We start from the raw sequence: 15,425 nt of genomic DNA, 5'->3' as shown, positions 1-15,425 counted from the left end.
AATATAATAGGCATGATTTTTACACACACACGTGCGCACAAAGCACGTACGCAAACACACACAAGTTTAGCTCTGAAAACCAAGATTGATCCATAGTGCTTTGCTCGGGCAGCAGTGTAGTACAATGGGTAAGGAATTGGTCTAGTAACCTAAGGGTCGCAGGTTCGATTCCGGGGTAGGACACTGTCATTGCACCCTTGAGCAAGGGACTTAATCTGCATTGCTTCAGTATATATCCAGCTGTATCGATGGTTTCAATGCAAATGCTATGTAAAGGTTGTGTAAGTCGCTCTGGATAAGAGCGTCTGCTAAATGCCTGTAATCTAACAAACAGCCTGACGAGGCATGCTGGAGAATAATTCAATTTCCTTTCTTTAATCTTTAACATCTACAAAGCACAGGAGGAAATGGTAATGAAAGGAGAAGGCCTGTCTACTTTTACCTCTTCAGGTACAAAAAGAAGCTTTCTGAATGTATACATGGTAAGGGACATCCACATATGCAATTTATGATACAGCGCAAATAAAGCCAAATCAAATGTGTTGTCTGTGTACATACATTCAAACATAAATCTTGCATATACACAGGAAATGGCAAAAATAAAAAAACACAAATCTTACTACCCATCTCTGCAAAGTTCTTGATTGACTGTTCTTGATGATATCTGCATCGGATTCAGAGTCACTAGTCTGTTATGCCCATACCCCTCCCATTAGAGTTGAAAAGTATGAGCTTTCCACCAGTTGCCTGGGGCTAGTTGATTATGTCCTTCCCACCGTCTCCCATTCCAATATCACCTTAGCCATTGTTCAGCTGTCTTATTCAGAGGCTCCTGCCAAACAAACCTCAACAGCCTTCCAGCCACGGTTGCTAAAATAATGGGCAACTGATCCAACCCAGTATTTTTATGCTCAACTGTGAGTATTAGCTGGGATATTATGTGTTTAATTAACTCAGAAACCGCATCTGTGTGTAAGCACCTGCTTTTAATATTCAGTACATTGTATCTCTCGTGTACTCAAGTGTTTTCTTTCTTAATGCAGTTTTATATTATACTATATTATATTAAATTAGGCTATATTATATTAACTGGGCTTCATAGTAAATGTTGTCGCAGTAATAATGTGAAAGCAAAGAATCAATTTCACTCGCAATGAATCGTTCTTATCAGATTGACAGACTGCATGTCTCGCATAGAAATACTGCTTGATTCTTATAGTGTCAAACCACAAAACCCTGTCTGATGCATTAGTGATGCAATGCTCCGCCATTTAGAGTGCCAGTGGAACTGGGATTATAACCATGCATGCAGAGTTAACATATCAGACAAAACGCAGGAAATGGCATCAAACCATTAAGGTCTCAAGGGGGAACACTGATGCCCAACTTGGCAACAATACACCACACGAAGTGCACAGCACAAAATTGTTTGAACTTTGACCTAGTTTGACCTTTCGTGGCACGTCTAATCACAGCACAGCTCTGTATAACGCAGGCAGTTTCAAGAATGAAAGAATAGTTTATTCTGCATGTCTCAGTTTCTCGTCTTCCTGGATGTATGACATTGGTTTAACCACTGGAGGTACTTGATTCTTCCAATGAGTAGTCATCGCCTTACTTGGCGTTGAATGTTGCACTTTCACATGATTTTTGTCATGTGAAAGCGGCTTAAATGACAAGTTGCATACCTGAATGGAAGCTATGTAGGCGACTCTAGCTAAGGGAGTATTCCACTGCTACTACTACTACTACTACTACTAATAATAATAATAATAATAATAGTTGCTATAACAATATACATGGCCTACTGATATTGTTTTATCTGTAGGAACATAGCAGGATAACATGCAGAACGGTCCAGGTATTTGATACGTTACATCTGAAGCACACCCAGTGGAACTATTCAAGGGCTTTTTCAGTTGTATCTGGTGTGTTTGAGGTGGAACACATCAAATACCTGGATCCATCTGGGGGTCCCCGAGGAGACGTTTGGAAACCACTGCTCGAAACAACTATCATGCAAAGTGGGGTGTCCAATGATTATACATTTTGAACTTTATTAAAAGAGAGTGCTGCAGAACCAGCTACTCGGTACAAAAAGAAATAAAATTTAGGGCCCCAATACTCAGTGCTGTTGAAAATATGGATGGAACTTTCCATTATAGGTAATGAAAGGCTGTGTGCCTGTGCGAGCTGAACAGTATGGAAGTTGCCATTGTGCAGGAGCCCAGTAGGAATCTGGTATGGACTGCGCCCCATCAGGAGAATCCTGTATGACCACATAAAGCTGATAACTAAACAAGCAGAGGGCAGAGGAATTGGCCACACCTGTCAGAAAACTAACAAAATACAGCAGAACTCAGAAGCCCTATGCAAATATTTATCAAAATTCAAATGATCACCTTAACGTCAACAGCACTGACAATGAGAAAGACTTAGAATAGCCGATGCAAAAATTAATCGGACATTTTCATCAGAAAGCAATGTGTATGCAGATCTTTAACATAGGCTAATATTTGTAATGTTTAGCAATGTTTTGCGGGACACAATGGACAACATAGAGACAAGCACTTCTAAAATTTGAAATTAAACAAGTCTTTTGAACAGGATCCACGTGGCCTGAAATACGTAGGCTATACGCCAACACAAACAGGGCACAGGAATACCTGCAGGACAAGACTTTCTTTTACAGACTACTTCTTAAAAACACACCTTTAGTGAACAACATATTGCAGTATGTTTCTCTCTGTTGCCATTTTTCTACACGGCTCCTAGTTATTTAATAAATACGAATGCCAAATTCCATTACCGTGTTATCATATAACAAGAAAAAATAATACAGTAACGAAAGATGAAAGACTTGCTAAAACACCGTAGGAAGTACAGTAATTGCTATCTGCATGTAGCAGACATTCAAATAACCTATACAGCCTTCAATGCAGGTCAAGTTATGCATTAGATGGCATGAACCCTTTAACAGATACATCTTGTTTTCGTCTAGATAATGCGATATGATCAAAAAAATTTTGAAAGCCCAAAATCCTGAAAACAAAAAATCGACAGTACTCAATGTACACGCAGCTATCTCCGGCGTCTTACCACCTATCGATACCTATACCCGTTTTAGCTACGTAGCTAATTGCATGTACGTAATTTTAGCAATGTTAACTACAGCAGCATTTACAGGTTTCATCCATTCAAAGTCACATTGCCAGCTAATATCTGACATGTCAAAGCTTCGGTACTATTTTAGTAAGGCATTAACGTTATATTCTTTATGAAAACCATACACCGACAGACAGCATTGTCAAGGAGGCTTTCTGGCAAGCTATCATGTTAGCAATTCAGACAGTTAGCTGTAATCGCAAGCTAGCTACACTTAAAAAAATACCGAATACCAGAGAGTTGCGTTCTTCAGTGCAGGTGCGAGCACTTTGTACTAGGCGCTGTTTACGCAGCTCGATACTTCACGTCGTCACTTGCTAGCTTGCTGTTTAGCAGCTGTTTACATTTGCGAGGACATGCATACTTTTACTGTTGTCCATACCTCCCCAAATACCAATCTTGAGCTGGGACTTATCCAGGTTTTCCACATAGTCTCCGATGAATCTGTTCAATAGATCACTGACCAGAGATTCAAACACCATGATTATGCGTAGCACACCCTAGCCAATTGACCAGGGTTCTTAGATGTTGAAGTGCAAATCCCGTGATGTGGCTGAGATCTCCTTTCAAGTCGAGTGGTGGTATCGAAACTGAAAAGGCTGAATCTGCGATCAACTACCTATGTCTGGCTGCTATTGACAGCACGAGCAGTTGATTCGGAAATAAGATGTAGGTACTTGGATTGAACAAGACAAATGCGCTGCAATTTCACTGAGACTGTGGCGGTTTGATCTTTAAGGAGATATTATCGCAGTTATGTGGACACCATACCATACAGGACAGCCCGGTTTTTTCCCCCTTAAGGGGTCGCCTCCTGCTAAACCGTCAATTTACTAGCAATAGCTATAGCGTCAGTGGAGTCACCACAGTCACGTTATGACCAATTTGCACAGAGAAATTACTTATGTACTTTTTGCTAATAGCTTTTCTATGAAATATACAATTCAATAAATTTCGGTTGATTTATAAAAAAGAAAGAAAAGTGTTACTATCTTCTTGAGTAGGCAAACAACCCGTTTAAGTTGTGTTAAAAAGATATATAAACTACCCCCCCGTTTCATTACAAATCGAGAGAGCGAATATGTATGAATTTACATCTGTGTAACATATAGTGCGTCCTTGTTAAACATTTACTGTAACTGCATAATTTATGAATGAATTAATGATTATTATTATTTATTTATTTATTTTTGGCCTTTTAACAGGAATTTCTAAATTATTTTGATGCCTTGTGAGTGTCCCGTTTCATTTTCAGACAGCATGACAACGATTTGTGGATAATATTTCTGTGTTTTACAACTGGATTAATTTGTGGCTTTGAAGGGGAAATGCAAATTAGTATGTGTTTTGTCAACCTGGTAGTATTGTGAATTACCCACTTTTACCAGTTCTGCATTGTGACAGCATAAACATGAATCAGTATCTCTGAAATTCATTAGGAAGTAGTCTCATTTTTATTTATTTATTTATGAATCGATTTTAATACATGTAATGATTTCTTATGTATGCAAGCGAGGACTGTGGATGCAACGAAAGTGTGCAATGTTTTTAAAGTCAGTGATTAGTAAATCAGTGCAAACCTAGGACATTTTATGGGAATGTGCTTACAACATGGTAAAATACACAGTACAGCTGGTTTACCTGCTTCTAGAAATATATCTGCACTATTCAGTTGTTGCCTGTAACTTGTAAAAGTTATTGTTGTTGCTAAAACAAACATTTCATAAGAAGAGCACGTAAGTATAATGCTATATGAGATACACTCAAACTGAAATTAACTAGTCAATAATTTTGACAATAACAGATATCTTAACATCCGTAAGGCTAATGAAAGGCTATAAACATAATTTTTATACTTTTTGATTAAAAAAAACAAAAGTCTTGTCTTAAGATATTTATCACAGAAAATTAAGACATCTGTCTCCACTGTTTCCTGTTCACTAGCCAGCACTAATGCAATTTGCCAAACTGAAAATTCCAGCGAAGAGAAATTTGGGACTAGAAAAACAGAAAGTATGGATATTCCCAGAAATTTTCTTTTTCCTTCATGATTCTGACACAGTACTTTCCATTCATTGAACTGTTAACTTTAAACATGACTATTGTTTTTATTGTGCTGCATTAACAAATAATGTGATCTGTATAAAATAATAATAATAATAATAATAATAAAAATAATAATAATAATAATAATTAAGTATCACTTAAAAATAGATTTCCAGAAGGATTCCTGATATGTGAATGTGGCCAACAGGTATTGTGAATAAAATGAAATGGTTTCTACCAGAATAAAATCCTTCTAATCATCCTAATCACAACTGGGTAGTGTTTCTAACTGTAGTCAGGTGTTTGGTCTAAGATGCTGTACAGATTCATTGAAATTAAAAAAATGTAAGAATCCAGAATGGTACACATCCCAATGTGAGGACAACAGACAGGGAAACTGAATTTATGTTTTTTTTTAAATAATTTAATATGCAACATTTTTTATACAATATAAAAGTAGAAATAAATAATGTTGTACATACAAATCGGGAAGAAATGAGTGTCAGACATTACAGAGTTAATATGGTGGTCAGAGGAAGCTCACAGTCACCAAGAGTGCAGTCCCTCTTCATCGTTGGCATTTTATTGACCACTTTGAACCGCAGAGAACGGAAGCCGAGGCCATCCTCAGATATCCCGTCAAAAAAGAAATCCTCATTGAAGATGGGGTTCCGGCTTTTCCGGATAACAGTACTGCGCTGTTTCTGGGACTTTCCGGGCATCATGGAGATGGTCACGCTGCAGTTGATGCTTTTTGGGTCCACAGAAGGGGCGTAAAGCCCCTCAGTGCTGATCAGGCGCACCCGGAGCTGCTGGTTCTCAGGGCAATACTCTGCTGAAAGCCTCAGGGTCCCATCCCTGCCCAGGGGTACCCGACTCTCCCTCGTGACCCTCTCCCTGAAGAGCACCAGTTCGGTGGGGAAGATGGCCGGTGGAGCCAGGCTGAAAGCGTCGGACGGAGGCTCTACAAGGCCATCGGATGCTCTCCTCAAGACGTTGGGGCTGTTGTCCGTGGAGCTACCCTCGTCGGTGGACAGAGAGTTGTTCCTGGACACAGCCATTTTCCTGGCGCTCCTGGCCAGCAGCCTCTCGTGGCTCAGGGTCTTGAAGAGCGACGACTTGGGGAGCGAGCGGGCGAGCAGCGGCGAGCTGAAGGGGGAGGACTCGGTGGAGGAGGTGGTGTCACTGTCCTGGGTGCCTTGCCGTCTCAGTGCCAGGCCCCGAGGGGAGAGCCGGGAGCTCAGCGCACCGAGGCCGAAGGCTTTGGAGCACGCACTGGGCCGGTTTCTGGAGAGGACCAGGGGGATGCCGCAAGAGCTGGGGTCACTGTGGAACAGAGACTCCTTCCTCCTTGTGTGGGGGCTCTCCAGCAGGGTGCAGAAACCGTAGCAGGTCTGTGCTTTGGCCAGATGGGGGAGGGAGAGGGCAGCTTGGCTTTGCGGGTCTGCGTTAGTGGTCTCCTCATCGCTGTACCCATTGTCGAATGGCGCCTCTTCCACACTCTCCACCTGGATGATGTGCGTACTGATCACCTCCCGATCCAGCGTCTCAGCACTGGGGCTGGATCCAGGGGCAGTCCTGAAGAACTCTGTGCTCTTCACCTCCTGCTGGGAGGGGATCTTTGGTGGGATACAGAATTCCGGGATGGTGGCAGGAGTGATGACGTTTGGGCAAAGGGAGATTCTCTTGCTCCTCTCAGAGGTGGCCTTATCCCCGAACATGACGTCGGCGATCCTGAAGCTGTACTCGGTGATAGGGATGGGCAGGTTAGTTCTCTCCACTGACACACGGATCTTCTCAACCACCCACATGGACACTCAGCCTTGGAGGGTTTTCCAAACTCTGCAAAAGGTTTTTTAAAAAAAGCTTTGGTTATTACAATGCCTAACAGCAATCCTTATCTTCCCAACAATAAATCTTAATGGAGTAAAAAAATTAGGCAAATGTATAGCTTATGTATGAATATAAAACAAAAAGAGAAATGTTTCACGACTGTCCAGTGAAAAAGAAATGCTTACCTTGTGTGTCAGCTTTTTAGTGAATCCCGTACTTTAGCTAGTTTGCACTGCAGCCAGCATAAAATGGTCTAGGTTTACCAGGCAACTCCTGAGCTCTCTCAGACCTTCCTTAGGCAAGACCAGTGCATCTGTGAGGATCCGTATGAGCAGTGAGCTATAAATATGAGCTAGAGTGTGGGCGGAGCCAGGCATAGCTCATTCACAAGGTTCCTCCGCCTCCTCCACTGCACTTGACAGTCCGTTCTCATAGAAACTGACAATCTACCACAGAGCAGTGTGGAAATATCCAGGATAAAGGCCAACCAGAAACACAGAGGTGAGGGAAAACTGTTCAGCCAAAAAATAGGCAGAAATAATTGCATGTTAATTCCGGTTTTTACTTTCCATTTATGAAAATAGTTTGTTTGGGACAGATTCAGTCAGAATAGAAGAAAGAAAAAATCTTTATTATATGGTAATTGGATCAATAATTTCAGATTTGTGTTGGCACATAAGAGTACTTCCAGAGAACATAATGTTGGTCACCTCTTTTTTTACCATTGAATACAAATATGGGTTAAAATTATGGAAACCATGACATCATTTTTTTGTAATTTGAACCCTTTTAAACGGTGGGAGGAATTAAATAAAAAAATTAAGTTAAAAAATTGCCAAGGTATCATTAGCTTTTATATTTTAACTAGGCAATATGTTGTAGCAAATCTATATCTTATTTTTGGTGGCCATTTCCATGCCATATTCAACATATAAAAATAAACAAGCAATAACGAGAAAAATTTCTCATGATAATTAAACTGTTCAATTACCTTAAGCTGAACATGCCTGAACAAAGATCCCTGGAAAAATGAGTCTACCAGTTATATAATTTTCCTGCACAAGTGCAATATTCCATCACCATCTCTTATGCACACATGGGTTTAAGTTGTAATTTATTTAGTAAATAATGAACCATAATTCCACCCATTATATCTGCAGTCAAGAATGCAAATATTTTCCCAGTGTTGCCCCCCCCCACCTCCCTCCCAAACTCTGAACCAAAATTTTTATACTTCCTGCATAAGACCACTTTTGTAAGTAAAGACCTTAAATGCAAATGCTTGTCTGAAGTTTACTTCCACAGAATACACTGCCCCACATCTAATGTTAATACTATTCTGCTAAATATGTATCTGGATATATCATGTTGTGCCATTTTGAAGTACACTGGTATACTAAGACAGTTTAGGTACTTTTGTTTAATCTGAGATCATGGAGGTAAAGTTCTTACAGTCCAATAATGAACAGGCAAGAAAATAATTAAGCTGTTGCAACTCTCAGCTTAATTATCTTCTTGTTAAAAGAGGTAATGATATCAACGAGAAATTGCGAAACAATGGCAACTTGCTATACTGCCAAGGTTGTTTCTAGAATATTTCACAGCCCCATGTGTCGACGCAAGTGTAAACATCACCTCCTTGTGGTAGAAAAGTAAAAAAAAATTTTTTGCATGAAGTGGGTGTGTGTATGTATGTGTGTGCGTGCGTGCGTGTGTGTTTGCGTGCGTGCGTGTGTGTTTGCGTGCGTGTGTGTGTGTGTGGAAATAAGCAAAAACGATTAAGATCATACAGTACACAAGTCTTGCTGTGATACAGAATTTCATGGTCACAGTTCAAGTAGGATGCCTTGGTTACCCAACACACACACACTAGACAGGTGGTGGGTATGTGCTTTACAACCAGGCAATTTAAAAATAGGCAGCCATTTTCTAAGAAATCTGGGGACGGTTTGTCTCCAGAATCAGACAGGAAAGACATGCTCTCAGTCGTTTAATATTCAAGGGGTTGAAAGAGCAGGCATGATGGCTAAAGGCCAGAGAACAACAGCAGTTAGGTCAAAGGCATTGTAATCTTCAGTTAAGTTACTTGCTTTAAAAATGCATTATTTTTGTATTCACTGAAAATTGATCCAGAGATGAAATATGCATTTTGTCCCCCATGTATATAAGTGAGTAAGAAGTGAATGAATTAAGCTTTGTGTGTTCAAGAAAGATGTTGATTCTTTCCTTATGACCAATTTTATGAACCAGATGCGTGAGCATAAGCAGGCTCTGTTCAATGTGCAGCATTCTTTCCTGGAATGATTCCTCATAAAATATTTATACATTTTATGATACATCCAGCAAGTACAGTAAAAAAAAAAAAAAATTAGCAAGATCCCCAAACTAAGTTTAAAAACATATTAATTTGTGTGTTTCACTGACATGTGCATAATTTATTGAAGATCTTTATCTTCTTTTTATGATTATGTGCTGCATAATGAGGACCATATATTTTGGGCTGCATGCAATGATCATCTGTACTCAGTTATAATACAATTTGTCACTCTCCTGTCTAGTTTGATAGGAAGTGTTTTACTGTAAAATTATTAGGAAATCGTCATGGCCTCCCACTGAAAATGGGAACGTGGACAGCATCCACTGGAATCAACTGCATTTACTTATTCTCACCACAAGGGGACAAGCTTTGCCTTATTATAGAATTTTTGTGTGTTTCACACCCACAAATCTTGAATGGTGTCGCCAAAAGGAAAAATAAAACAAAAGGATCTATCACAGTGGGTAATCACTGAAATAAATGATGTTGCCTATAGCCTGCGGGAAATATCACATGCTGTAGTAGTTAATTTCAGACACACAGCTCATACAGTATGTCAACTGTATGTGGATAATGGAGACTAAACTGACTTTAATGGGACATGTACTGTACAATGGATTGCTCTCAGAGATACAAATAACCAGGAACAACAAAAACAACAGGAATTCATGGCAACTGGAAGAACACTGGATAACCAATACTTATCTTAAACTATAATAACTTTGCTCAGCAGTAACTGATCTATGGTCAGTGCTTTACTATATTTTTTGTCAAAATTATATTTAGCGATCAGCCATGTAAAGGTCAGCTTCTGTATATAGAATATGCCAAAGAAACCAGCTAAATTATATTTGCAACATTCAACCAAATTTTGTATCTTTTTTTCTGGATTCCCCCCCCCCCCCATACTATTGCCCAAAGAATTTAAATAAATACCTAGCTCCAATTAGCAACATGAGAAATTATGTTAAAGCTTGAGCCATTATTCTTTTGAGAACAGTAATTGGTGTTCAAACTTGCCCAAAGAATACTTCTCATGTACCTCTTAATTATGTACAATTTTTGTACTAAGATTGAGGTGCTATTTGCAGAAACAAGTAGATTTTATTTTTATACGTAATACATCTTTTTCAGGTATTCAGAAAAATATCCAAGTGTCCATTTCTTTACTTGGAGGGAAAAACTTTCTGTGGGATTCTGTCATCCCCTGAGTCATTAAGAATAGTTAAGTGCAGCCTAGCCAACAGTTTACATTAAATAGACATGACTTCTATCCAAACGTGCTTGACTCAGGCAGCAGCTGTTTTTCTTTAAAAGGATGGAAATAGTTTTACGAGCTCTTGTCTGATTAAACCTATAGTATTGTCAAAGGAATTTGGTGAAGCCACCCAACTTGATGAGGTCATCTATCCTAAATGGTAGGTAAGTGATTCAGTGCGAATATAAACTGAGGGAAAATTAACACACTCATAACATTCATACAAATGTATGTATCCAAAATCTATGCTTAACTTTAATCATATAATACAAATATTTTGCTATTTTACTGTGTGTTTAATGATAATTGTAAAGTTATATACAGGTTTTGTTATTTTAGGAGATTACTCAGTTCAGTTATAAATTCAAAAATCAACATTTTAATTAGGCAAAGGGTTATCTTCGTGAATGGAGGTGACAGTCAGATAAGACAGGGGGTATTTTGCCAAGACTGTTGTTAACTATCACTATCTCCTTTTCAGACCGCAAACCATCCCACTGACTGAAATTTCAGTCCTCTGGTAACATAAGAACTGTAAGGAAAAAAAAAACACAATGGCCCACAACTCAATGAGTATTCATTTTGTTTCTTGCACTATATGCTGCTCTTTTGAAATGGTGCTTGTGCCACGCCTTTCCTTTTGATGTGGATAGTTCAGTAGCGTTTCTGTAAAACAATTATATCTCAGAAATACCATTAATCTTCCATAAGACTAGGCATCTATCTCGTACAGGAGTGACTTTCGTTGATACTCCTTTGCCCACAAGCTCTTCTGCCCGGTCTGTCTCGTTGAATTTCCTCTCCCTGCCTGCAGCGACATGTTCAAAAGCAATCTACATGAACTTGAACACGAGAATTAGTCAGTCAAAAGAACTGAACTTCTTTTAAAGGGCACACTGAATATTTCTCTTGTTCTAAACTGATCGCAGGTTAATCATACAAGTGTTAATTTCACATTGTGTTCCATTAGTGTGTAAAACAATTTAAGTTCATTGTCATAATTTAATAAGTATTTATAAAAATCAATCCCCAAGGAAATAAATTGGTTGAATTTATTTTCATGACTTATTTATAAATTCTTGGTTTATATTTTCAGTGAATATTAACTAAACTAATTGCTAGTGAGTGATGTAATGAGACAAAAAACCCTTCAAGGTACTCTCTGTGTATCTCATAAATAATGTCAGAACAAATATTATCCAAAGTATGTTATCATTCTTAACAACAAAAACAACAACAGTAACAAATAATAATAATAATAATAATAATAATAATATGAACTGATTACTAAACTGATTTTTTATTACTATTTTATTTGCTGAGCTTGTAATGCACTGAATGATAAATAACTGTAGAGAGTAAAAATGCGTTGATCTGTTCATGGACGAAAATGAAAACCCAGGGGTTTCATATTTAATAGATTTAATAGATTAATGCTGCATGCTAAATAACACTATGACAGAGGTCACATGTTCTATTGCTTTGAAATGAATGACTCTTTCCTGTATTGATGGATATCCTGGTAAATAATATACTATGACATTCATCAGGGAAAAGGACATGTTTATAATAAGCTCCACATAACCTGAATCACATTTGAATAGGTACACTACTTTTTTCAGACTGCATAGGTAAAACACCACTTATGAAAACGTATGAAAACTGTCGATTGTCAGACCAGGGTTATGTGTCACGGGTCTGGCTGATTAAATCACATTCATACAAACTGAATTAACAAGTATATGCTTTTGTTCCAGCTAAAAGTTATTATAATGATGCCTCTTTGTTGCGGTGAAACTTTTTTGCTTTTTCTTTTCTATAACAATAACTCCTGCCCTTTCCCTTCTATGTTACTATATGCAATAACATAGCACACTTGATTTTTTTGTTATTCTTAATACTCAGTTACTCAATGAACAGAGTAATAAGAATAGAAAGGGGAGCAAAAGAAAGTGACCTCTCTTTTACTCTTCCTGTTGATATTTTGTTAACCTATTACAGAATCAGCTAAATTAATGCAATACAATTTACTGGCATCCATGCATTATCATAGCATAGTTTTACAATATCAACTAAATCTTGTACCCAATATGCCTAGTGACAATTGATCAACTCTGCTATCGAGCTTCCAAGATAAATGCATGATTAATGGAAATCACTCTAAGGATATCTAGAAGCCTCAAATTATCATGCCTGCAGTTATGGCAAAAGTAATTGTGTTTAAATGAGATTTTGTTGAAAGAGGGTAAAAACAAGTTTGCTTTGGGTTAGATTTGTGCTCAGCGATGTTGATGTGGTCTGAACACAAAGTTTGCATTTAACAATTTAAAGTGAATGAACTGCAGCCTTCAGCTAGGACTGGGATGAGATGCCAGGCCATTCATGAATGAAGGGAGACTAGTAGGTGGGCTGCATAGACAACACATTCAGTAGCTATAGCTGGTGGTTTTCATGCTCACAATATGTAGAATGGTGTCTTGTTTTGGGCATTCATTTGGGGCATGCAAAATGCATTGCAACTCTTGGACACAACACAAAGAAAAATAACCCTGCAGTCACACAAACACAAAGTCGACTACATGCACGTGCATGTGCACGGATACAGAGGCACATGGACTCGTTCAAGGTCCAGTGTTTGTGTTAGTTAAAAAGAAATTAATAGTGCAATCTGTATCACTTTAAATATCAGTATTATCGGGAAAACATTTGGCAGTCATCAAAAAATTCTAATATGCATGTAAAAGTGGCTGATGGGGTTTAATATTGGAGGAGAAATGATAGCCAATAGGTTATATATCCTTGAAATGTCAGGAAGCTAATGCTTTTAAGATCTGGTCCATTGAAATGACGTGCGTGTGGCAAGTTTTGTTCCAGGTGGCCTGTTAATTAATTAAATTTGATTAAGCTGTTAATTCAGTAAAATCTAACACCGCGTTACAGTGGAGGGCTGGAGAGAGGTTGTTTTTTGAACAAATATATAAAACAAAGATGTGTGTCCAAATCAGAAAAAAATATATAATACTTGACCTAAATAGGATCTCTCCAGGAACTGTACTCCGTGGCTGCACAAGGGCACATCTGGTAAATAAAGCCAAACAGCTACATGCAATATATTGCAACAATCATTTAAACGTGCCGTAAATAGGAAATTAGTGTAGGAGCTGTTAGAACTAGGAAATTAAATTTATTCCTTAAGACACCACAGCAAAGGACTACACCGCACGAGGTTTGGGTGTCCCTGGCTTATGACGCGTTTCCTCTTTTCCTAGTGTAGGAATCCGTCGTTTCACGTTACCCACTCTACTCGGGTTAGTTTGAGAATCTCAACGAGGAGGGGTTTGACTCAAGAGAGGCAGGACTGCAGCCTGCTGTACGTTCAAGTCTGGCAGCTTGCGATGAAATAGTAGCAGAATAATAGGTACGTACCAATGTTGTTTAACGACTTTTTTCTCGCTGGTTCCATTGTGACGCCTATGTTGACCTTCTCAGAATCACCGGTGCATTATTTTAGCATTTGATACTTGCAAACGTAGGTTGACAATGGCTATCGGATGAATGGAAGGAGCGTGGAACACCGTGATTTAACTGGCTTGCGAAGTAACATCGTCTCTGGTTTCAAGATTCGTATTCTGACTTCTGCACAATCTGCCGTTTTCATTTTCCTAAAATGACTTGACCAGCAAACAATCTAGTTGTCCTACACTGACTAAATTTGTCTGAACGCTTTCTCGATGCATTTAAAAAATATTAATTTCTCGATTAAATGTTGTTGGTTGATTAATTGTTTATGATTGGACCTGGCACCGTTAAAATAAATAATATGAGTTGCATAAGACTGGGTAAACCAAAATTGTAGGCTACTGTCCTAACGGGAGCTTTCGGCATGAGCATTGGAGAGTAATTAGTTGGAAAGATGTGAAATCAACGGTGATAAGCAGTCGCGTAAATGTCCACGGTGAAACATCTTCTTGGACACAAACCCCACTATAACGATCCTGATTAAATCAATACCTTGAGCGTTTGTTTTAATTAGTTTTTAATCACCCATTTAGCAAATACAGTAATTGGGGGTTAAAGCAATAGCCTGGAAGGGTGAAACGTGAAGCCGCCATATTATAATGGTATCAAGCTACTTCCATTAACGCTCTGAACCCAGCATGACACATTTATTTAATATGCCTAAACTTTATTAAGGCACATACACGTAGCTTGTCTTTTATACATGTTTGTATAATCATGTGATTTATTAGACTGAGGTAAACGCGAGAGAAGCGCACAAGACCTTAACGGTTTTACAACAATTACAAGTACGGTCACTTGCAATAGCTGTTCGAATTTAAACAGCAAATGCTGTTTTATAGTGGTTTGCATTATAACTGCACCTGATACGCAACATAGTTACATCGGAAAATAAAGATGGCTTCATTTAGAGAGAAATAGGTGTAAGACCATAGTGCCTGAGTTGCAAACCAATGGGTTGGTTGGGTGGCTGAATTTTAACAATTTGCTGTGTAGCCTATTTTCATTGGCGTATCCTCTGAGAAATTTTAAACATACACATTGGACGCATTTACAGCAATACGTGCTTTTGTAAAATAAAATAAGCTTGCTGTACCGTATAAAAACATGGTAGTGTTTAGAGACAACAAACTTTTCACCGAGAGGCTTTCTCGTATGTAGTAGCCTGCCGATGAGAAGATGCATGCTTGGCTAGCAATCAGCACTGCAAATGTATCGTCATCAAACACGTTTGTATAGCAATAGCAACACTAATTCTTACAGCGATAAGCGGAAGCACATTGTATC

The 15,425-nt window shown here is 38.6% G+C and overlaps 3 protein-coding genes across 12 annotated transcripts in view; 1 reads left to right on the top strand and 2 right to left on the bottom strand.

Annotated features, from left to right (window-relative positions):
- The window catches only part of vps13c (vacuolar protein sorting 13 homolog C), a 79,483-nt gene extending 75,654 nt beyond the window's left edge, over positions 1 to 3,829 (bottom strand). For 2 of the 7 annotated variants that reach the window (XM_064336786.1, XM_064336785.1), the window contains exon 1: positions 3,548 to 3,828. In XM_064336786.1, the coding sequence (XP_064192856.1) occupies positions 3,548 to 3,647 (100 nt within the window). In that variant the 5' untranslated portion in view covers positions 3,648 to 3,828. Of the gene's footprint in view, positions 1 to 3,547 lie in introns of all 7 variants that reach the window. The other 5 variants (XM_064336787.1, XM_064336789.1, XM_064336784.1 and 2 more) reach the window with 4 other exon arrangements.
- A 1,784-nt stretch (positions 3,830 to 5,613) lies between these two features.
- Positions 5,614 to 14,543, bottom strand: LOC135255512 (C2 calcium-dependent domain-containing protein 4C-like). Of its 2 annotated transcripts, none has more exons than XM_064336783.1 (2): positions 14,046 to 14,543; positions 5,614 to 7,053 (listed from the first exon to the last, which is right to left on the bottom strand). In XM_064336783.1, exon 2 carries the CDS (start codon positions 7,020 to 7,022, stop codon positions 5,721 to 5,723), a length of 1,302 nt encoding a protein of 433 aa, XP_064192853.1. In that variant the 5' UTR covers positions 7,023 to 7,053; positions 14,046 to 14,543; the 3' UTR covers positions 5,614 to 5,720. The 2 variants fall into 2 exon arrangements, with proteins under 2 accessions (XP_064192853.1, XP_064192852.1); XM_064336782.1 differs by lacking the exon at positions 14,046 to 14,543 and adding an exon at positions 7,230 to 7,373.
- The window catches only part of LOC135255511 (talin-2), a 114,272-nt gene continuing 112,702 nt past the window's right edge, over positions 13,856 to 15,425 (top strand). For 2 of the 3 annotated variants that reach the window (XM_064336778.1, XM_064336777.1), the window contains exon 1: positions 13,856 to 14,037. The gene's annotated coding sequence lies outside the window, so the exon portion shown is untranslated. The remainder of the gene's footprint in view (positions 14,038 to 15,425) is intronic. The other variant, XM_064336780.1, reaches the window with a different exon arrangement.

This window comes from Anguilla rostrata, chromosome 5 (assembly GCF_018555375.3).
Source record: "Anguilla rostrata isolate EN2019 chromosome 5, ASM1855537v3, whole genome shotgun sequence".
Lineage (NCBI taxonomy): Eukaryota > Metazoa > Chordata > Actinopteri > Anguilliformes > Anguillidae > Anguilla > Anguilla rostrata.
The sequence above is the reverse complement of the archived record's forward strand: the minus strand, read 5'-3'. Positions and strand labels throughout refer to the sequence as shown.

Bases quoted from the DNA above. Each gene is read 5' to 3' on its own strand.
- LOC135255512 (XM_064336783.1), bottom strand. From the start codon at position 7,022: ATGTGGGTGGTTGAGAAGATCCGTGTGTCAGTGGAGAGAACTAACCTG.